At 39.2% G+C, this 24857-nt stretch overlaps 1 protein-coding gene across 1 annotated transcript in view; it reads right to left on the bottom strand.

Annotated features, from left to right (window-relative positions):
- PRTG (protogenin) overlaps nt 1-24857 on the bottom strand; it is a 135345-nt gene that overhangs the window by 66385 nt on the left and 44103 nt on the right. Inside the window, exons 3-8 of the mRNA XM_033190035.1 lie at nt 6821-6965; nt 5416-5549; nt 3259-3396; nt 2847-3005; nt 1749-1908; nt 280-527 (exon numbers count right to left, since the gene is read on the bottom strand). Coding sequence (XP_033045926.1) covers nt 280-527; nt 1749-1908; nt 2847-3005; nt 3259-3396; nt 5416-5549; nt 6821-6965 — 984 coding nt within the window. The remainder of the gene's footprint in view (nt 1-279; nt 528-1748; nt 1909-2846; nt 3006-3258; nt 3397-5415; nt 5550-6820; nt 6966-24857) is intronic.

Below are 24857 nucleotides of genomic sequence, written 5' to 3'. Positions count from 1 at the left end.
TACCACTTTGTAACTTCTAAGCAGGCAGTGATGCCTTGTATTAGCTGGTAACTGTTTCTAAACAGAAAAATCTTCAACTATACTTACATATACAAAGTATACAACAACATGAAATTTAGAAAACAATAAATACAAAGATGATAGATTATTTTATTAAAGAAGATAAATGCCACAGAATTTCAAAAATATTTTGTGGATTATGTAAGGCATTATTCGTACTGAAAACAAATCCTTGATAGCAAGGAGTACTTAAAAATAAGCACTCCTAATATTACTTACCTTCTGCTTTCATGTAATGTACAGAATAGGCGATGACTTTGTCTGAATTATAAAGTGGCCTCTCCCAAGCTAGAAGAATGGCTGAGCTTGACATGGTTTCAGCATGTACATTATAGGGAGCACTGGGTCTGTCTTCTGACATCACTACAGTCAGTCTGGCTCTAGATAAAATAGATCCTTGGCTATTCTCAGCCATGCACTGATAAATAGCATCATCTTCAGGAATAATCTGGTTAATTACCAATTTACTGGGGAAAGAAAAAAAATTATTTCCATGAAAAATTCTAAGAATGAATTCAAACTAAAGTTTAGCTATTGCTAAATATACTCTCATTTTATTTTATTTTAAAATTCAAATTAAAATCAAGCATTTGTAGAACCCTGCAGTAACTATGTGGAATCCTGAAGACTTTTTGGTGTGTTTGTGTTTTTGTCATTTTCTTTTTTGTGGTTGTTGTTTTAAAGAGACAGGGTCTCACTCTGTAAAGCAGGCTGAAGTGCAGTGTCACAGTCACAGCTCACTACAGTCCCAAATTCCTGGGCTCAAATAATCCTTTCGCCCTCTTGACTCATCCTCCTGAGTAGCTGGGACTCCGGACATGTGTAATTTTTAAATTTTGTAATTTTTGTGTACAGACAAGGTCTCACTATGTTGCCCAGGTTGGTCTTAAAACTCCCGGGCTCAAGTGATCTTCCCACCTTGGCCTCCCAAAGCACTGGGATTACTGGCAAAAGCCACCATGCCTGGCTTATATGGTCTCATTTCAGATGATAAAAGTTACTGACCTCCCAAAATAAACTATGTAATCTGTCCCAGTGAAAAATATTCTACATTACTCATTTTTGAGTCTGCATTAGAATTTGTGATATTCAAATGCTCTTTGCTTTAGGTAACAACTTATTTTTTAAAATGTGGCTCTTATTAAGAATTTATATTACTTGAATAGCATCTAATTTACAGAATATTTTAATGTGCACATAAAATTCAGGTCAACAAAAATGTTTTAAGTTTTGTTCAACACAAATGAGAATGTTACAATAATTTGTATTTATGCTAATAAAAATGAATTCTTAAAATCATTAACTATGGAGAAATTATTAGAGAATTATTTCTTCTAATTTTCTCATTGTTTGGAAGAAGGAACTAAGACCCCAAAGAGCTAATATGCTTTCTTGCAGTAACGTAACTAGTGGCTTAACAGCACGAGAACCCTGGAGTTTGGCGAACTGTGTAACATTCATTTTATTATCACCTACCACTTTCATGATCCATGTATAAAATACCCATGAGTATTTAGTATAGCACATGTATGACATGCTGTTATAAACCTTAATTTCTTAGTTTAGTTTCATTTTGTTAATAACTATCAAGATAATTTAGGTATCTGATATAATTACAACCATTTCACATAAAAATTATGAAAGCCATTATGTCATATATAAAATGGTAGCAAAGTGACACAGCCTACCTGTTGTACATTTTAATTCTACCATTTGAATGTATCTTCCTTCCATTTTTCAACCATGACATCTTGGGAGAGGGGATTCCTTCTGCCTGACACACAAATCGAGCAGTGCCAGCTCGAGGCCTTGTTAAACTTTCTGGCCATTCAACAAATGAAGGAGGAGCTATTTTTAAAGAAAGAAACGAAATATTTCTGTGATCCTAATAGGAATGATGTAAAGAGTCAAGGAAGAAAACAGTAATGAAACAAGTCCCATTCCTGAAGATGGCTGACACGCTGAGCTCCTATCTACATCTTCATACATCACTCCAGGTGCCTTTTCTTGGCACTGCTCAGTGTTCACTTTTTCCACGATTTCCCTATTCAGAGCATCTATAAAGACACATTTAAAATATATGTGCCTATCATCCTTCTTAACTAAGAACAACATATTGCCACTTGCGAATGCAGTGCAAGTGGCTATAATCAAGAGAGTAAAATTTTAAATTGGCAAATAGGTACATGGATATGTGTGCAGGTGTGATGGAGATAGAAGGGAAGCTTAAAGAAGAAGAAACATGGCCGGGCGCGGTGGCTCAAGCCTGTAATCCCAGCACTTTGGGAGGCCGAGACGGGCGGATCACGAGGTCAGGAGATCGAGACCATCCTGGCTAACACGGTGAAACCCCGTCTCTATTAAAAATACAAAAAACTAGCCGGGCGAGGTGGCGGGCGCCTGTAGTCCCAGCTACTCCGGAGGCTGAGGCAGGAGAATGGCGTAAAACCTGGGAGGCGGAGCTTGCAGTGAGCTGAGATCCGGCCACTGCACTCCAGCCCGGGCGAAAGAGCAAGACTCCGTCTCAAAAAAAAAAAAAAAAAAAAAAAAAAAAGAAGAAGAAGAAACATAATGGTATGCACGTAAACAGAATGGTGACCTCAGAATGATTCTACAGTTATATTTTAACATAAATATTTATTTTTTTTCCTGAAATTCATCGTTGGATTACAATACTTCATATCAATGCTACAAAGCTCAAGAAAGACAGAAGTAAGCTACGAATGAGATAAAATGGCAGACGTTAAAATGTAAGATTCCCCTGATTGCAGAATGAAGGAACATACCTAATACAGTTAAAGTTGCCATAGCAACTGTAAAGTTGCGTGTGCCAGGGGTAGTGGCCCGACAAACATATACTCCAGCATGTTGTAGCCTGACATCAGATATCATGAGATTACCATTTCCAAGTACCCGAGTATTAAAGACATCAATGGATTTGTGATCTATTTCAAGGAGAATACTTCAGTTAAAACAATGTAACAGATAATCTGAAATTATGTCAAAAGACCACTATCCAAGCAATCAATCATGGAAAGTATAAAATTAAGTATAAAATTCTCTAAAAGGCAAAAAATTAAGACATTCAATAGCCAAACTTGTGTTTTTGTATATAAAATAAACATCTTACAAATTTCATTAGAATGAACAAAAGTTGAGGAAAAGACTTTTTGTTTTGTTTTTCCTGAGAAGTCTTACCAAGGCGGCTCCAAGAAATGATTGGTTTGGGATTTCCTGTGGCCATGCATTCCAAAACTACAGTCTGATGAAGAGATGCTGTTATGTTCTGTGGACCTGCTATAATTGTTGGTGTGTGGAAGGATTTAGACTCCTTAGCTTTGGGGAGGAAAAGACAGAATACAAAAATAAATTATAAATAAGATATAATAAGTGAAATTAGTAGGACATTTATCCTTATCACTCACTTTTTTTTTTTTTTTTTTGAGGCGGAGTTTCACTCTTGTTGCCCAGGCTGGAGTGCAACGGCACGATCTCGGCTCACCACAACCTCCGCCTCCCAGGTTCAAGCAATTCTTCTGCCTCAGCCTCCCTAGTAGCTGGGATTATAGGCATGTGCCACCAGGCCCAGCTAATTTTGTATTTTTAGTAGAGACGGGGTTTCTCCATGTTGGTCAGGCTAGTCTCGAACTCCCGACCTCAGGTGATCCACCCGCCTCGGCCTCCCAAAGTGCTGGGATTACAGGCGTGAGCCACTGTGCCCGGCCTTTATCACTCACTTTTCTTTTTTTAAAACAACTTTATTGAGATATAACTCACATACGATACAATTCATCCATTTGAAGTATATAATTTAGTGGTTTTTAGAGTTTTCAGAGTTGTACAACTACTACCACAATTAATTTTAGAACATTTTTATCACTCTCCAAAACAATCCCAAACCCATTAGCGGTCACTCTCAATCTCTTCTTCTCTCCACAGCCTAGTAACCACTAATCTACTTTTAGTCTCTCTGGATTTGCCTATTCTAGACATTTCATATAAATGGAACCATATATTATGTGGTCTTTTGTGAATGGCTTCTTTTCACTTAGCATAATGTTTTCAAGGTTCACCCACGTTGTTACATGTATAAGTACTTCATTCCTTTTTATTGAGCAATATATATCATTGTATAGAAAGAACACATTTCATTTATCCATCAGTTGATGGACATTTAGATTATTTTCCATATCATTACTTTTAATTGAGGTTCAACTATTCACTTATTTATATAATTTAATTATCTAAAATTTATTTACCTAAAACTAAAGCATAGCATTAAATACATAACTTCAGCCTCTTAATGTTTTTCAAAATTTCTTCTTTTACAGCCTTAAAGGATCTGTTAGAAACCAGTATCTCTTGTGAAGAGTAAACACTTATGTGAAGTTCAACAATGTCTTCAGTCCAGGTCTTCTTCCACTACATTTAAATAAACTTAACCTTTAAAATAAAAACTATCATCTATTGCATTTTAAGGAAATATCTATTTCTTTATATGCATCTCTCTAGTTTCCCTTCTACCTATATTAATGTATGGTAAAATACATAAAATTGTGTTCGCTTAATATTAACAATGATAATTTTTGCATTGAGACTGAGGATATTTTTTAACTTTTATTTTTGTATTTTAAAAAATTGTTTAATATAGAAGTTTTATATTTTCTATTTTCATAAACATTACTTTTTATAAAATGCACGTATCATTTTTACAAATGCAAATTACGGTATTTCTTTAAGTGACAAGCAAAATAATACAACTAGAAACAAACATATCTTTTTCCACAATAGGCAATTCTGGTAGAAATGGATGACTGTTATTCTCTTTTTTGTGCCTTCTGTATTTTACACCTTTTAAAACAAAAGTGAAATAGAGCCAGCCCTCAGTATCTGCGGGTTGTACATCTGTAAATTCAACCAACTCCAGGTTGAAAATATTTTTTTAAATAAAAAATAAAAACATACACATTTTAAAATATAACAATGATTTATACAGAATTTACATTATTAGGTATTATAAGTAATCTAGAGATGATTTAAAGTATAAAGGAGGGTGTTTAGCCATGCCATTTTCAATAATGGACCTGAGCATCAGTGAATTTTGGTATTGAATAGAATACCAAAGACTGAACATTTGTTAATCTTTCTTAAGACTGAATACTTCTTATAACATAGAAAACTGGCCTATGAAAGAAGAGTTGCTTAATAACTGAAAATAACCATTTTCCAAATAGATTATAATAATTTAAATGAAATTCTACTTTATAGCACATTATTACAGCAGAGGAGAAAAAGTAGTAACTGTGCCAACAAAACATCATAAAAATGGAAAAAGCCACTCTGCACGGTAGGTACCTGGAACCACAGTTAGCGAGGCCTCCATACTTTTGCGTCGGTGGGCCACAGTGGCAGCAACACAACGATAATTTCCAGAATCCCTTTGGCTGACATCATAGATCTGCAATACTCCTGTTGGTAGGGCAGTTATCCTGTTATGAGAGAAAAGATAACTAAACTTTTTGTAGATTATTTTATTTTATTCTATTCTATTTTATTTTTTAGATCGAGTTTCACTCTTGTTGCCCTGGCTGGAGTGCAATGGCATGATCTCAGCTCACTGGAACCTCTGTCTCCAGGGTTCAAGCGATTCTCCTGCTTCAGCCTACCAAGTAGCTGGGATTACAGGCACGCCACCATGCCCGGCTAATTTTTGTATTTTTAGTAGAGACAGGGCTTCACCATGATGACCAGGCTGGTCTTGAATATCTGACCTCAAGTGATCTGCCCGCCTTGGCCTCCCAAAGTGCTGGAATTACAGGCATGAGCCACCGCGCTGGGCCTAGATTTTATGTTTTATTTAACATATTCTGTGATAGGAATTAATACACTCAACCTTTTCACAGTGCTAGAAGCAATACTTTAAAGATCTTTAGCTTGATTCTCTTGTTTTCATTTAGATCACTAAAGCTCTCTAAAACATAAACAATCCAGCATGATATGGTTTGTGCCATCTATCAGTCGAATTTTACAGAGTCTCATTTGACATTCTAGCATAGATTTAGCTAACTGGTGGCCCAGAGTTTAGTGTAATTTTTTTCAAATTCCTGAATTTTTTACCTATTAATATCCACATATTGTCCAAGACATATGTAGATACACTCTTTTTTTGTTTTCTAATAAAGCACTTCCATGAATAACTTATTCCATCTTAGTGCTTTACCATGTTAGCAAATGTTTGCCTACTCAAGAGCAGGGCAGGAATCAAATTTTTTGGAGTTGCTATCAAGTTCTTGATTTTTAAATCCCAACCACCCTCAGAACACTAGATGTGTGCATGTGCACGTGCACGCATTAGTAGTGAAGAGGGGGTTGGGAAGTGGAAGGCAGAGACAGGAGTGGGCAGCTACCAGGGCATACATGACAGACCCTTACGCCAGCACTGCCCTTTCCAGAAATAAGAGCGTCATTTGGTTTCCTAAAACCTTGGGCTGCAGTCCAGATACTCATGGTTAGAACAGATGGTTGAGGAAAATATCAAGGCAGTTGGATAATCCATTTAAATTCTGATCTAAACCAGGGACCATGCCCCATGTGCCAGAGACTGATGATCTAATTCTCTGGCTAAGTTTGAAATGTCTTAAGCAATCAGTTATTACTGCCTAAATAAAAATGAGGCCTATAATGGTGTTTCTCCCTATATAATCTCATATGAAGTCTTCATTACTCCCATATCTTCTCCAAAGACAAAATCTACATCTACCTGTCCACAGTCATAGGTAGAGCTGTCCGATTGAACTCCCATGTTATGACTGCAGGAGGGTTGGATGAAATCTTGCATGCAAATCGAGCAACTCCACCTTCATGGACCTCAGTGGAAATTGGCTGAACTTCAAATGCAGAAATAGCTATAAGATAAAGTTTGAGAAACTCAGAATAAGTGCATGAAAATAACACTTACAAGTAACATTACACTAGATATTACTTATTAGACTTGAACACTTGCTTGGATAAGACCAACCTAACTTAACCAGCATGAAGATAATTTAGTGAATAATTTTGGAAAAAACACTGGGCAGCTGCCCAATTTATGGAGTCTGGTCTTTCCCAGAATTAAATTCTAAACAGGTTCATGAGAAACTTATCTATTTGGAGATAAAAATTAAAATATGAAACAAAAATAAACAATGGTATATAATTACATACTAAACTGTGTGATATAAACTTCAAATACTATCATATATCAGAGGAGAGGGAAACAAATAAATTCAAACTCATCAGGTAAAAACCATTTACAGGAACTGGTTTTGAATTAGCTTTTGAAGAATCCACTGGATTTAGACGGGGGTGGTGGTAGAAGAGAACAGAACATTCCAAGTGAAAAGAATAACATGAAGACAAGCACAGAGGTAAGAAATGCAAAGCTTGCATTCACAGGATTGTGAGAAAACAGCCAGGACTACTGCAAAATATTTCAGATTAAGAGTTTATGGGAAAGCTGAAGGAGAATACAGATAAAACAGATTTATATCATGGTACAAATTAAGGCATCACTGAAGATTTCTGAGAAAAGGCATGTCCTGATATTAGCAATGTGTGGGAAAAATTAATCAGGATGGATAGAAAAAAGGAGTCTCAAGTCAAAAGTCCAATAGGCTATTAAATAGGGATTACAGAACTGGGTGGTGGCAGTGGGAATGGGGACAGTCTAGCGTTATCTTAAAGGAAACAAAGTCTTGGTTCTTACACCACAGACACATCACTCTGTATCTGGAATCAGATGAAGTTGGTATTGATGGAGCAAGATGAGAAAGGAAAGAGAGAAGCCCAAGGGTGCATCTGAAACAAAAGGTGGAGAAACTCAAGAGACTACTTTTAGGCTCATGTATTTCCAAAACAGAAATCAATCCTGAAGTGTTAGTATTTTCTAGAGATAATTATTCTTTGCAATTCTAGGCAGGCCTCCAGGAAGTGGTCTTCAGTGTCCATGATCATATTTTGAAGGAGTGTAAACTCCAGGTTTCCCTTCCCTCTACTAAGTCTTCCAAGATACAAAGAAAGGGCCACAACTATAGTCTTACCCCTCCCCTCCCCAGACTACAGTTCAAAGAAAAATTTGTTTGAACTTTATTATTTATAAATAAAATGAGAAGTTATGAAGAAGAGAGGCAACAAGGCTAGATGAACTTATGCTTCATTGGGTTAGAAAGGGTAAAAGGTTCATAGAAGGCTAACAAATTCTGCCTTGCACTTGAACTCATCTGTCTGTAGATAGATCATAGGCCTTTACAAGTATACAACAAGGCCAGCGAATCATGGTGAAAATATTCTTAGGACGATGGACTTCCAAAAAGGGTGGAGTGGGGGTAAAGTAATACCTTATTTGTGTATGAAACAAAAATTTGTTTCAAACTGCCATTGTCAGTGGATCCTAAAAGTCAGAACTATTTGCATAGTAACTTTCACTCTCTTTTCTCTCAAATATACGGTATTTTTCAGGAGTTATGTAATGCACAACATTGCAATAGACCAAATGTTGAAGCAGACACATAAGAGAACCCAGCTGTCTTCTATTAAGCTAACTAAAGAGATTTGCACAAATGTAAAGCAATTCTGCTCCTCTGGCTATTTGTTTCCTCTGGAAAATAGTTATATTAATATGTGATGCATAAACGTTTTCATTCTAAAATGAATTAATGATTATTTTTCTGTTTTAATTTCTAATAGTGTCAATAGATGTAAACTACATAAATACAAGTTATTTCAATTTTAAGAGTATAAAGAGTCAGACTTTTCAGTTGCAGAACCACTCTTCCAGAATATCAAACTCTAAAAATTGATACCATGAATCTATGTTGCTGATCAATTAATTAGTCCCTGTAAAACTCAAGCCCCACACTCAACCACTTACAATGGTGTTTCACTAACACTGAGCTACTTTTCATTGCTTCTGTAATCACTTGCTAGGATGTTTACCTGCAAACATTTTAATTTTGGATCTAAACCTATGGACCATCCACTGCTGTTTATCTACTAAAGAATTAGGAAACAGATGGCTAGATTCACCTTCAAAGTATCAGCTTCACATTCAGGCAGAACAACCTGATTTCTCAATAATGAGGTAAGCTTGTCTTTTTATAGTTAAACTACGTTGAATACATTTATCTTGGGGGGAATTAGGACCTACATTTCCATAAATGTAATGCTTGCTTTATGAAATATAAAGCACTCTTGTCGATCCCATATTTACCTTTTCCATGTGTGAGGGGTGACCATTAGTTCTAGCTGTCACTGATAATCCAGTCCATACTCAACTGACAGACTTCAAAATGGAAATTTTACTTTATTGTTTCTCAGCCTTTACCTCCCCAGACTGAAATATCTTATTTAGTTTAACTTTTCTTTACAAAGCAGAAGCTCCCCCAGGCCTGTCCACTTTAACAATTTCTTCTTCCATTACCCCACAATGAATTAATTATTTAATCAAGATGTTTTATCTCATTTATTCCTCTCTCATATCTGACTTCTCTTCATCCCTAACAGTCCTCTGTTCAATTCAGGTCCTTATCATATCCTGTCTGGATGTCTTTCTGGAGCCTCTTAGCTGGTATCTCCCCTGCCAGCAACATCACCCTCCAGAGTGATCATCATAAACCATGACTCTGTGTTGCTGATGAATTAATTAGTCCCTGTAAAACGTTAGCTTCATATTCACTAACAGATGAATTAGATGTTTCACTAACACCGAGCTACTTATAATTCACTAAATACACCATGATATTTCACACCTCTAAGGTATATATGAACGTTTCCTTCTCTTGCTAACAACATTGGTCCCTTGTCCACCTGATGAAATCCTATCATCCTTTAAAGCCTGGTTCACTTATCCCATCCTTTGGGAAGTGGTTTCTGACCCTTTTCTCTGCTACCTCTGTACACTGCAGACCTTCACTGCTGCCTTTATCTCACATTATAATCACTTATTTACAAGTCTTCCTCCCCTTCTACATTACAAGCTCACTGAGGGGCAGCAGTGGCTCACGTTCTTGCAGGATACTGTTAACGGTGCAGATTTGGCACTAAAAAAATATACTTTCTGAATTGAACTAGTATTATTTTGAATTTTCTCCAATTCTATTAGGTCTTTAAGCACAATAACTAGAATTGTAGGGAGTTTCTTGGGTACAAATACCAAGACGGGGTGAGAAGAAAATAGTGCTTTTTATTATTTTTTTGTTTGCCACAATTCCAAACAATGCCCAGTATTTTACTGGCATCGTTTTTAGAGACAAAAGTTTGTCCCTCCCATATCAAAGGACTTTTGTAAAGATTAAACAAGCCAATAAACAAACAAGATTGAAAACTTTTTATAAATGTGATTATTGAGAATAAAAATGATCACTTTGCTGCCTTGTGTTATTTCCTTCCAGCCACATAGGCAACTGAGTGTTGTTTTTTTTACTCTGAACCTAACCAATCAAACAGTATGCCTGGGCACCACTGCCTTTTCCTTAAGCAGTTCCCCTTTTTTCTCAAATGGATAAATACATGAAATCCCTAAGATTTTTTATTACAACAATTGAGCTAACCTTGTACTTTAGGCCTAGTGGACTGGAACTCTGGAGTCACAAAATTCTGAGAACTGAAACATAAATAGGTTTACCCTTGAAAACTCTGGTTTTCAGAAAGGTTTGAAAGCAAGTATAAAGGTATATATTTTTTAATCCTCACAAACACCTTTATATTTAAAATATCTAACTTTTTGATATCTTTTGAAAATTCAATCCATTGGCAAAATAGTTTCGTGGAGAAAATACCAAGCCAGATGCTGCTTAGGACTCTCGTCGGTTACCTCTGAGACTGAAAGAATGACGCAACCATGAATCAACAATGAAAGTAAATTCCCTTTTTTCTGTTTGTAATCCCTCCATCTGGACACCAATCCCAATCTCTTCCCTCCCCTCTGGGATCTCTGTCTCCCCTGCATATTCAAACTCTTCTCCTAGCTCCTTTCCCTCCACAAATAAGAGTGTTCCACTCTCTCCCAACCTCAAAAAACAAAAAGAAGAAAACTCTAAACATATCTTTACATCACTTTACATATCCATCTAGCAGCTATCTGCTCACCTACCCATGGGATCGAAACTTCTCTAAAGAGTATTATACTGGCTGTCTCCCCTTCTTCCTTTCTGACTCCATGCCTCAAACATTTAATCTGCCTTCTTCCCTATTATTTTATTGAGACAGGGTCTACGATACTACACACTCCTTGTTCTCCTTTTATTTCTCTGGCTCCTCCTTCCTGCCTGCCCTTTCAAGGGTTCGCTCTCCCTCCTCTTCTGCCCTTCCTTCCAGAGAGTCTCTGTTCTTTTCTCTCTCCATGGTCTTCTTTGGTGATTATATCCTCTTTCAGTTTTCAACCACAGTCAGCCGTTGCTGCTGATTCCCCTAAACACCTCTTCCAGTTTAGATCACCATCCTCAGACCTTCATACTCATGGCTCCAACTGTGCACTGGACGTCTTCACCTGCAGCTTATGAAAGGTACTCCATGGCCGGGCGCAGTGGCTCAAGCCTGTAATCCCAGCACTTTGGGAGGCCGAGACGGGTGGATCGCAAGGTCAGGAGATCGAGACCATCCTGGCTAACACGGTGAAACCCCGTCTCTATTAAAAAATACAAAAAACTAGCCGGGCGAGGTGGCGGGCGCCTGTAGTCCCAGCTACTCTGGAGGCTGAGGCAGGAGAATGGCATAAACCCAGGAGGCGGAGCTTGCAGTGAGCTGAGATCCAGCCACTGCGCTCCAGCCTGGGCGACAGAGTGAGACTCCGTCTCAAAAAAAAAAAAAAAAGAAAAGAAAGGTACTCCAGGCTGCCGTGGTAGCTCACGCCTGTAATCCCAGCACTTTGGGAAACCAAGACGGGCGGATCACAAAGTCGAGAGATCCAGACTATTCTGGCCAACATGGTGAAACGCTGTCTCTACTAAAAATACAAAAATTAGCTGTGTGTGGTAGTGCGTGTCTGTAGTCCCAGCTACTTGGGATGCTGAGGCAGGAGAATCGCCTGAACCCGGGAGGCAGAGGTTGCAGGTTGCAGTGAGCTGAGATCAGGCCACTGCACTCCAGCCTGGAGACAGAGGGAGACTTGTCTCAAAAAAACAAACAAAACAAAACAAAGGCACTCCAAGCTCATCATGTCCAAAATGAAGTCATCTTCTTTCTTCTAAGCCTATATCTCTGCTTCATCTTTGTCACACCACTGTCAAATTACTCACCTGAGCTAGAGACTACTTACTCGGTCAGTATTCTCAATCACCTGTTCCCACTGATTTTAAGTCCTAAACACGTGCAAAATACATTACCATCTGTTCCAGTCCCAACATCTCTCACCTGAACCACTATCAGCCTCTTATCTTGCCTCTGCTTTCATTCTTCCCTTCCCCCCTTCAAAACACTCCAGACAAACACCAGTGTTTGATAAGCTGCATTAGACTCAAGCAGCTTTCATCTATCCACTCAAAGGCTTGTATAGGTTAATCCACTACTTCTAAAACCAACAAAGAAATAATCTCACCAAAATGTGATTCTAATTGTAAATGCTGTCAAAAAGCATCATGTCTTAGCATCCATCCTTCTAAATATTTAAACTGCTTAACCTAATTACTAGTAAAAAAGAATGCATATCTCCTTGCCATAGTAAAAGAAAAAAAAAAATCTTCCTTTATGCCAAATACATATTTTAACTCTTTTTAACTGGGTATAGCCCCAACAAATAGACTCATTAGTGAGCTTTTGCAAAAAAAAGAAAAAGGGAAGCGGGGGCTGGGGGAAGGATAGCATTAGGAGAAATACCTAATGTAAATGACGAGTTGATGGGTGCAGCAAAACCAACACAGGCACATGTATACTTATGTAACAAACTTTCACGTTGTGCACATGCACCCTAGAACTTAAAAAAAAAGGGGGGGAGGGCTGGACGTGGTGGCTCATGCCTGTAATCCCAGCACTTTGGGAGGCCGAGGTGGGTGGATCACGAGGTCAGGAGATTGAGACCATCCTGGCTAACACAGTGAAACCCCGTCTCTACTAAAAATGCAAAAACATCAGCCAGGCATGGTGGCGGGCGCCTGTAGTCCCAGCTGCTGGGGAGGCTGAGGCAGGATAATGGTGTTAACCCGGGAGATGGAGCTTGCAGTGAGCCGAGATCCCGCCACTGCACTCCAGCCTGGGTGACAGAGTGAGACTCGTCTCAAAAAAAAAAAAAGAAAAGAAAAAGTAGTTAGGCATCAATTATTTCAAAACCAAAATGTTTTTACAGCAACATGCAATAGTATTTAAACAACCAATCTTATACAGTTATATAAATATAATTAATATCTCTGCTATTAAAGATACATAGTATAACTGACACAAAGGAGTTAATTTCCCTGAATCACATATTAATATCGATCCCACTGTCCTTACAATAACACCATTCATTTAGTTTGTGGTTAACCAAGCTGATAGGCTCTGAGTCATAAAATTCTTTGTAAAATAATGCACCAGATTTTCTCCCCAATTTAGAAAACAATTTTAATCACTTTTAGGAAACTTTTAATCTCTTCTAAATTTATTAATTCATTCAATGAATATGTATTCAGTGTCTAGTACATTCTAGGTGCCAAGGATCTAATGATGAACAAAACTAACAGAGGTTTTATTCTCAGGGATCTCTGTTAATGGTGGAGAAAAGCATTTAACTAAATTACTGTCCAAGTGTAATAAATTCAAACTGTGATAAATGCTATGAAGAAAAAGGACAGAGTACCCCCAAAAGTTGAGCACCCCAAAAGTACAGAGAATCCCAAATTCAAAAATCCAAAATGCTTCAAATCTGGAACTTTTTTAGCACTGACATGATGCTCAAAGGAAATGCTCACTGGAACATCTCAGACTTCTGGATTTGGGATGCTCAACTGGCATAATGCAAATACTACAAAATTTTTTTAAAAATCTGAAATCTAAAACACTTCTGGTTCCAAGCATTTCAGATAAGGAACACTCAACCTAAATTATAAAAGTAATAGAGGTTTGAAGCAATTTAATAAAGACAGAAATAACAACAGCTTAACATACATTTTATTGTCAGGTGCTACATTAAGTACATTACATATCCCAGCTTATTTAGTTCTCAAAATTATTATTATTATTATTACTTTTTTTTTTTTTTTGAGACCGAGTCTCGCTGTCGCCGGGGCTGGAGTGCTGTGGCCGGATCTCAGCTCACTGCAAGCTCCGCCTCCCGGGTTTACGCCATTCTCCTGCCTCAGCCTCCAGAGTAGCTGGGACTACAGGCGCCCGCCACCTCGCCCGGTTAGTTTTTTGTATTTTTAAGTAGAGACAGGGTTTCACCGTATTAGCCAGGATGGTCTCTATCTCCTGACCTCGTGATCCGCCCGTCTTGGCCTCCCAAAGTGCTGGGATTACAGGCTTGAGCCACCGCGCCTGGCCTCAAAATTATTAATTCACCCAATTTTCAGTTAAGGAAATGGAGACAGGGAAATTAAGCAACTTGCCCAAAGTTTTGCAGCTAGTAAGTGGTGATATTGGGATCTGAATCCAGGTAGTCAACTTCCAAGACCCTTATGAGTAAGAATTTGAGTTCCCCAAACTTTCTGTAGAAGATACAAATTACAGGTTCTAGGCCAGGTGCAGTGGCTCATGCCTGTAATCTCTGCACTTCGGGAGGCCAAGGCGGGAGGATCACCTGAGGTCAGGAGTTTGAGACCAACCTAGCCAACATGATGAAAACCCACCTCTACTAAAAATACAAAAAATTAGCTGGGTGTGGTGGCAGGCACCTGTAATCCCAGCCACTCAGGAGGCTGAGGCAGGAGAACTGCTTGAACCCAGGAGGTGGAGGTTGCAGTGAGCCGAGATCGCGCCACCGCACTCCAGCCCGGGCAACAAGAATAAAACTCCATCTCAAAAAAAAAAAAAAAAAAATTACAGGTTCTACTCCCAAGCAATTCTGCTACTCAGTATAAGCTGAAATGCATTGGCTTTCTAGCTGAGTAAGAATATGTGTTAAGGCTGGGCACAGTAGCTCACGCCTGTAATCCCAGCACTTTGGGAGGCCGAGGAGGGTGGATCACAAGGTCAGGAAGTCGAAACCATCCTGGCCAACATGGTGAAACCCTGTCTCTACTAAAAATACAAAAATTAGCCACATGTGGTGGCATGTGCCTATAGTCCCAGCTACTCGGGAGGCTGAGGCAGGAGAATCGCTTGAACCCGGGAGGCGGAGGTTGCAATGAGCCAAGATCGTGCCACTGTACTCCAGCCTGGGCAACAGAGCAAGATTCCATCTCAAAAAAAAAAAAAACCAAAACAAAACAAAAAAACTAATATATGTTAAATTTCTACATTTCCAAAACAGAACAACACCTTTACAACTTTGTGTATTGGAATTTTAAAACTATGGCACTCATCTCAAACAGGAGTATGTCTATTTCTAGGAACCTATTAAAGATAGGAAAGTGACCAGCCTGGGCAATAGGGTGAGACCCCGTCTCTACAAAAAAAAGTTTTAAAAATTAGCCCAGTGTGGTGGTGCGAGCCTGTAGTCTCAGCTATTCAGGAGGCTGAGGTGGGAGAATTGCTTGAGTCCAGGAGGTTGAGTCTGCAGTGAGCCATGATCATACCACTGCACTCTAGCCTGGGCAACAGAGTGAGACCTTGCCTCAAAAAAAAAATAAAAATAAAAATAAAAATAAGAAAAAGGAAAATATGTAAATTGAGTTATACTATCTCAGGCTAAAATTTAGTAGTCAAGTATTTTTTCAAAAACAAATCTCTCTTTTAAAAACAGTTTACCTAGTAGGAATACCAATTTTTCCTTTGTTGTTATTCTCTTGGTTCTAAGCCCACAAACATGTTGACTATCAAAAAACCAAGTACTTAAAAGGACAGAATTTAGAGGTAGGAAGACTAACTAGTTTAGAGGCTATCAGAACAGCAGAAGAGAGATCTGCTATGGGTTTGAATGATGCCAGAAGTAACAGGAACAAAGGGAGGGAACACACAAGAGACACGGTACACCAAACATCATTTGGCTCAGAGGTGTTCAGGGGAGACCCAGGAAAGGATCCATATAGTTCTGAGGTTTCTAGCCTGTAAAGGTTGGGGGATACAATGCTGCCTGAATCAGAACAAAGAAAGAGAGATCAGATGGGCTGGTGAATAACCATTCCAAACTCTCATTTGATCAGAATGAGGACACTGGACATGTTAAAGCAAACTGGGAAACTGTAAAATTAGGCCATGGACGAATAACAGAAACAACTTAAAATATCTATTCATCTTGATTTAAGTGGCTTTTGTTTTTTCAGTTTTTGATTTACAGCTGTTCTATAATGCTAAGTCTCGATTTTTTGACTAACGGCTCATACGTAAGGCTATCATTAAGATTTACAGAAAGGTATCTTTCAGTTTTTATAACAGCAGCCTAAAAAAACACTGTTTACTGTTTTTCCAATTTTAATGCAATCTCTCTTTTTTTTGAGACAGAGGTTCACTCTGTTGTACAGGCCCAAGTGCAGTGGCGCAATCTCAGCTCACTGCAACCTCTGCCTCCCGGGTTCAAGCGATTCTCCTGCTTCAGCCTCCCCAGCAGCTAGAACTGCAGATGGGCACCACCATGGCCAGCTATTTTTTTTTTTGTATTTTTAGTAGAGACGGGGTTTCACCATGTTGACCAGGCTGGTCTTGAACTCCTGGCTTCAAGAGATCCACTGTCTTGGCCTCCCAAAGTGCTAGGATTACAGGCGTGAGCCACCACACCCGGCCTCATTCTCATTTCTTGATGACAGAAATAAAGGGCACTAGAAAACTGAGGCAAAGGGGATATAAATATATACATACTATTATTTTTTTTTTCAAGACAGAGTCTCGCTCTGTCTCCCAGGCTGTAGTGCAATGGCACAATCTCGGCTCACTGCAACCTCCGCCTCCCGGGTTCAAGCAATTCTCCTGCTTCAGCCTCCCGAGTAGTTGGGACTACAGGCAAGTACTACCACACCCGGCTAATTTTTTTGTATTTTTAGTAGAGATGGGGTTTCACCATGTTGGCCAAGCTGGTCTCAAACTCCTGACCTCATGATTCGCCCGCCTCAGCCTCCCAAAGTTCTGGGATTACAGGCATGAGCCACCGCGCCCAGCCAACGATATTTTTTTAAAAGTCTAAGTGGCAGGGTGCAGTGGTTCACGCCTGTAATCCCAACGCTTTGGAAGGCCGAGGCGGGCAGATCACCTGAGATCGGGAGTTTGGGACTGGCCTAACCAACATGGAGAAACCCTGTCTCTACTAAAAATACAAAATTAGCCGGGTGTGGCGGCGCACGCCTATAATCCCAGCTACTTGGGAGACTGAGGTAGGAGAATTGCTTGAACCCAGAAGGCGGAGATTGTGGTGAGCTGAGATCATAACCAGTAATTGCACTCCAGCCTGGGCAACAAGCGTGAAACTCCATCTCAACAAAAAAACAAAAAAGACTAAGTGAAATCTTGGCCTTAGCTGGTATAAAGAAAATCAGGAATAAAACCCAGAACAGACTGTGTACACAGGGAGGTGGTATACCGGCATTGCCTTGCAGGTAAGAGTGCAGATATTAAAATTCATATATCTGAGTTAGAATCAGTTTTGCACTAATGAACTGTGTGTCCTGGAGGTGTTACTCAATCTCAAGCCTCAGTATCCCTCAGTAAAAGGGGATATTAAAAATACTTCCTAAGCATATTGTAAGAATAACATTAAATTATATATACATATACATATGAGTACCCAGGCACTGCTTGTTACCTAGTAAACTCCTGGCAGTGGTGCAGGAGATGGGAATAGTGATAGAATGCCTTACTATGAACACACTGGTTTTACTTTCAGAAGAATGACTCAAAGAATGTCAACCAAAGGATGCCAGTGATCCTTATACACAATAAAAATAAACTTTTTTTTTTTTTTTTTTTTGAGACAGAGTCTGGCTCTGTCGCCCAGGCTGGAGTGCAGTGGCCGGATCTCAGCTCACTGCAAGCTCCACCTCCCGGGTTTATGCCATTCTCCTGCCTCAGCCTCCCGAGTAGCTGGGACTACAGGCACCCGCCACCTCGCCCGGCTAGGTTTTTTTTTGTATTTTTTAGTAGAGACGGGGTTTCACTGGGTTAGCCAGGATGGTCTCGATCTCCTGACCTCGTGATCCGCCCGTCTCGGCTTCCCAAAGTGCTGGGATTACAGGCTTGAGCCACCGTACTCGGCCAAAAATAAACTTTAAAGCCTGAATAAAGGCAAAGGTATTCTAAAATTTAATTTTTTTCTGTTATTTTCTACTAAGTCAGACTCAGGTAGCTTTTACATAAAGGTATATAAACTACAGAGAAACAAAAGTAATTTTTCCATTTTGAATGTGCAGAGATAAATTATTTGAAGGAGATAAAATCCAGTACTTCAATGATGAAATAATGGAAATAAATTAAAAAGAGATAGGTAACTAAGTTCAGATTTCCAGCAGGACTATGTATGGTGATTTTTATTTTATTTTTTACTTTACTTACATTTTTTCCTATAAAAGTATATAATTAGGAAAATCAGTGATCTTTTTATAAATTACATATGCCGCTATGGGGCACAGATTGCAGTGAAAGTATGAATGCATAAATTTTCCACTGTTACTCCACTGCTTGACAAAATCCCTTACTCTTAATTTTTATCTGCCTTTTGAGTTCTTTTAACTTCTCACTCTTTGGGTAAACATCACTTATGATCAATGGATGCTTGATTCTCTCACTAACCAGTGCCCTAAACCTGGAAATTGCAAGAAAAAAACTTGAATAAAACCACTGTGCAATTAAAAAAACAAATTATATAAAATTTTATATCAAAACTTAGAAACTTTAGAAAAGCATGCAAATATAAAACATCTATATCATGATAGTTTTAAATGTTGTTTCCTAGCAAGTATTTGCTTTTTCAATTTCGATTTTTTTAAGTGAGGCATTAAACTGAGTAAATGACTATGTCTTTCACAATAAATGTTAGAGCCTTTTAAAACTTTAGTCTGCAAACTATTTTCAGTATTATCAAAGTATTTTGCATTTATTTAAATGGCAAAACACCTCCTGTCCTATGCAAATCTTAGCTTCCTTCCACAGACTTTGTTTCTGCCAGTTAGGTATGATTTTACAAGTCTAAAGCCTCCTTGTGAAACCTGACCTCTCTCTTCCCTCCACAGTCAGTGCTAATATAAACCAAGAGCCCCACAAGAAGTCATTAAAGCTGTGCTGTTAAGAGGCCAGAGCTCTATAAAATAGGTAAGAAACAAGGTCTTGAGAAACATGTGCTGTCCTCAAAAACAACCTTGCAAACACAATAAATGTAAGTGCCTATTTTATTTGCGACTTCCTCTTCTTCACCTGTCTATTTAATCATTTGCTTCTATGATTTATAGTCAGAAAAAAAAAAACATTAAAAATGCCAAGATGAAAATGTTTTCCAAACGTTTATCTGACCAGAAAGCAACAAATACTATGACTCTACTCTGGAAATGTATGACTACTAATTTAATAAATATTTAAGTAATATGTTACGCATGCTTCTAAAAGATTGCAATGAATAGAATGCTTAACACACGATTTTAAAACCAAATAAAAATGCTGAAAACAGTCTGAAATCACATACCATCTAACAATTTAAAATACGTCCACTAGAACTTCCTAATGTAAGAAAAACGTCACATTCTTTTTAAAACTGCAGAGAAAATATTATTTAAACATAAAGTAGTAAAGTCAGAATCCTAACGCAGGGTTTAAAACAGTGGTCCTAACACCGCAGTTCAGCCAGGGGATTCCAACGCCTCAACGACTGCGTCAGTAGCTGCTGCCACACCCACCCCTTGGGGAAATCTTAAGCAGCAGGGGAACAAGGACAGAAGCACGTTCCAGAGGCCTCAGGCTGTTTCCACATCTCTAAGTCACCAATCAGTAGCTCTGGGAAATCTATAAGTAGCTCATCAAGAACACAGGGAGGGCTGGGTGCAGCGGCTCATGCCTATAATCCCAGCACTTTGGGAGAACGAGGCTGGCAGATCACTTGAGCTCAGGAGTTGCCTGGGCAACACAGTGAAACCCTTTTTCTACCAAAAATACAAAAAATTAGCCAGGCATGGTGGTTCATACCTGTAGTCTCAGCTCCTCTGGAGGGTGAGGCAGGAGGATTACTTAAGCCTGGGAGGCAGAGGTTGCAGTGAGCTGAGATTGCGCCACTGCACTCCAACCTTGGTGACAGAGTGAGACCCCCATCTCAAAACACAACACAGGGAGGCTGGACGCAGTGGTTCACACCTGTAATCCCTGTGCTTCTGGGGGCCAAGGTGGGAAGTTCGTTTGAGGAGTTTGAGACCAGCCGGGCAACACAGGGAGATCCCATTTCTACAAAAAAATTAGTTGGGTGTGGTGGCATGTGTCTGTGGGCCTAGCTATTTGGGAGGCTGAGGTGAGATCACTTGAACCTGGGAGGTGGAAGCGGCAGTGAGCCATGATAATGCCACTGCACTCCAGCCTGGGCGACAAGAGATCCTGTTTCTTAAAAAAAGAACATGGGGAAATTTTTAACACAACTCTCAAGCGTCCACAATTTCAGAGTTCAGTATTGAGTATGATATATATTAACATAAAGCTTATTTCTATGACACTGGTCTTTCAAATCAACCATGCGTTTGTATACTTCAGGCTTTACTAATCAAAACAGGGGTAACTTCTTGCCTCATCAAGTCTGACTCACTGAGGCTTCCTACTTGAAGTCTGACATGCAACTGAGCATTAAGTAAAACCAAGAGATCTGGTCCCATCATTTCATGCTATCAATAGGTAAAAGTTAACCAAGGAACAGGTTTCAAACAGAAGAAAAACTTGTATCCTTAAGACTAGGCAAGAAGCTGTTTGTTATCTTAAATTATTTAACAGGAAAAAATCATCTGCTTAATAAAAACAATGTAATAAGACAAATGTGATCACTACGTCTTGGGTGTCAACTCCTTTGTACAGCTGTACTAAATATACAACAGCCATTCTATAAGTGGTTTCTTACTTAATTTCTTTTTTTTTTTTTTTTGAGACGGAGTCTCGCTTTGTAGCCCAGGCTGGAGTGCAGTGGCGCGATCTCCACTCACTGCAAGCTCCGCCTCCTGGGTTCACACAATTCTCCTGCCTCAGCCTCCACGCAGCTGGGACTACAGGTGCTCACCACCACGTCTGGCTAATTTTTTGTATTTTTAGTAGAGATGGGGTTTCACCGTGTTAGCCAGGATGGTCTCAATCTCCTGACCTTGTGATTCGCCTGCCTCAGCTTCCCAAAGTGCTGGGATTACAGGCGTGAGCCACCGCACCCGGCCTTATTACCTAATTTCTAGTGAACATGTTATCCTGCTTGAATCTGACAACTCTGACAACCCGGTGCTATGAAATACATTTTGCTTTTGAAAGAAAATATTTAGATCAAAATAGGTGACTAAATAAATATAAATAACACGAAGGTTAGAAACTTTGTAACGAAGTTGGGAACCAGGGACTCTAAGAAATGTGCCCTACATGCAAAGTTTCTACAGACTATTTTCCAGTATATTCCTATAGTGTATTCATATTTTAAAACACACCTTTAACAACACCTGATAATTCGTTGCTTCTTTAATATTTCATCTGCTTTGCTCTCTGCCAAATTAGCATTCTAGACCTGGGACTCCCCATGTTCAGTTTATTTGACCAGAAAGAGGGTGACACAAAGCTGTTTAAGTCCCTCCCGATCGCTAGGCCACTCACTGCTTTTCAGGAACTCGCTTATTAATCTCATTAGTAACTGGTTTTAATCATTCCCTAACTTTACAATTATTCAGGTCCCCAGTCACTTTTACCCCAGATTGTAAATTCCTTGAGTTCAGGGAACATGTCTTATTTGTCTGTGTTGCTAACAGCCAAAACAGTGCCCTGCATACAACAGGCATTCAATAAAGGTTCACTTGAATGAACTCAACAAACCACATCACCACCTCCCTCTTACTCACATTAGAAAACTTTGCCTCTTATCTCCCTCAGAAGAGTAACAGAAGGGATTGTGGCTGTATCACTACCGTACAGCCCTAAGCAAATTTCTTTTTCTGTTTGTTTGTTTGTTTGTTTGAGACAGCGTCTTGCCCTGTTGCCAGGCTAGAGCGCAGTGGCGCAATCTCAACTCACTGCAACCTGTGTCTGGGTTTAAGTGATTCTCATGCCTCAGCCTCCCAAGTAGCTAGGATTACAGGCATACTACACCACAACCAGCCACTTTGTATTTCTAGTACAGACAGAGTTTCACCATGTTGGCCAAGCTGGTCTCGAACTCCTGACCTCAGGTGATCTGCTCACTTCTCCCTCCCAAAGTACAGGGATTACAGGCGTGAGCCACCGTGCCTGGCCTCAAATTTCTTACTTTTCCTAAACATGTTTTGTTCTGTAAAGTAAGGGACTTAAAGGGGTTATTATGGATTACATAAGGTAATGCATGTTAAGTACTTAATATATTTCCTGTAATATTAAAACACTCAATACATTTTAGCTATTTCTATTATCTTGCCGGACATAAACACCATTGATTCTTCTCTTTACCACCTCAAAATCTCTCCCTCTTCACCTAACTTTTCCTTCACTACTGGTTCCGTGGAAGAAGTAACCATTCCAATTGCACCAAGGTTAACCTTCGCCTGACGCTCTTAATCCCATCCCTCCTACCAGCTCTGCGCCCTTATTCCATTTATTATTCCATTCTTTTGTATCACTCTCTCATTACTAGTTTCCTCATCAGTGCTTGTAAACATACACTTATCTTCCCTATCCTAAAAAGTAGCATCTAGATCTCAGGCCAAGCTAATATCCAGTCAGGCTCTCTTCTGTCATTTTAGTTTTTCTTGAATGACTCCACCCACTCCATTCTTGGACAGGGTCTCTCTCTGTCACCCAGGCTGGAGTGCAGTGGTGTGATCTCGACTCAACTTTCCGGGCTGCAGCAATCCTCCCATCTCAGCCTTCCCAGTAGCTGGGACCACAGACACACACCACCACACCCGGCTAATGTTTGTGTTTTTGGTAGAGTCGGGGTTTCACCATGTTACCCAGGCTGGTCTCCAACTTGTGAGATCATGCAATCCTCCTGCCTCAGCCTCCCAAAGTGCTAGGATTGCACGCATGAGCCGCCGCGCCCAGCCCCATTTGTTACTTCTTTTGGGGTAGGGCAGGATGGAGAGGAGAGAAGGAGAAGAGCCACAGGTGTATTTATATGCAGGATTCAGGAGCCTCCTGAGAATGGATTTTACCTTTAGAGAAGAAATGATGCTCATAAGTTTCATTCAAAAACAATGTGGCAGTTTAGGTGTGGTATAGTGTCAGATTTTGTGACGGCCTGACTCAAATTAGGGCAGTCATCAGGACATGTGAATCATGCTCATATAAAAAAAGGAGGAGTACAGAGAGGGATAGGGGAGAGGAGAGAGAGTGCTGGGGTGGAAGAGATTCATTTGGGCACTGGCTAAAACTTATTTCTGCTCTTCCCCTTCTCACAACTGCACATGACTAGTCTAGAAAACAAAACAAAACCAATGGTAGTGCTCTTCTCAGCAACCGCTGCCATTCCTTCCAGTTCCAAAGAGCCTTTCAGTGTACCTTTTAACTTTATATCACAGAATTTTTGGAGCTAATAGATGTTATTTCTCTAGTTACAGCAATTGTAGCCATTTAAAATATGACCCAATTTGGATGATTTTAATACTCAATGATATGTTCAAACTATTCATATAATAATTTTCAATGGCAAGTTTTCTAAAGCCTGGGCTTAACTGTTAAACTGTTAACTGTTAAACAATGGCTTTTTTGTGTGTTTTCCACTACCTTCCCACCTTCTGGCACCCCTTCCAGTGAATACTCAACAAAAGAACAAGTTTCATGAACTTAGTATCTGTCTCCTAAAGCCCAAGAGTAAGAAATTAGCAGTGATTTCAATGGGCCTAAAAGTCATAGTGCTTTATACATAACTGCTTATCATTAAATGTCCACCAAAATAAAACTAACTCACAACTGGTTATGAAGGCAATTTGCTTAGTGGGAAATGAAGATTTAGAATGAGACTACGAATAACTTAAAATCAGTCCAAATTTTCTTATATTAAGTATTTTCAGCATCATTATTTTGTATGTTTCAGTTCTAGCAGATAAGGAGGTAATGACATATTTATATCTGTACATAAATATATGTATCATAAAGCACAGAAATGTGCTGGGACTTAGATACTAGATTAGCCAGCAGACACAATCACAATGCCGATGACAAAGGATAGAGACAGCTATATTTTCATTGGTCAAAAGGGCCTTGGACAAATCTAGAGCAGAGAACCCTTCATCCAGGAACTAGTATGATTATATTAAGTATTCACCAGATATAAAAAGACTGGGCATAAAATATATGGAAACAAGGAGTGGTAGAAAACCTAAAGACAGGCAATTTTGCCCAGGCCTGCCCTGTCCTTATATGCATAATAAAAAGCTACTCTAAAGTTTTTTTGAAAAGGCAAAGGACCTATAATAGCCAAAACAATTTTGAAAAAGATGAAACAAAACAGAAGAGCTCACACTGGCTGATTTCAAAAATTATAATGATTTCAAAAATTATTGATAAAGTATGATAATGGCAAAAGGTTAGACATATACTCTCTGTATATGTCTGCATATATACAGAAAAGAGAGTACAGAAAT

The sequence above is a fragment of the Trachypithecus francoisi genome, unplaced genomic scaffold, assembly GCF_009764315.1.
Source record: "Trachypithecus francoisi isolate TF-2019V2 unplaced genomic scaffold, Tfra_2.0 Lachesis_group3, whole genome shotgun sequence".
Lineage (NCBI taxonomy): Eukaryota > Metazoa > Chordata > Mammalia > Primates > Cercopithecidae > Trachypithecus > Trachypithecus francoisi.
The sequence above is the reverse complement of the archived record's forward strand: the minus strand, read 5'-3'. Positions and strand labels throughout refer to the sequence as shown.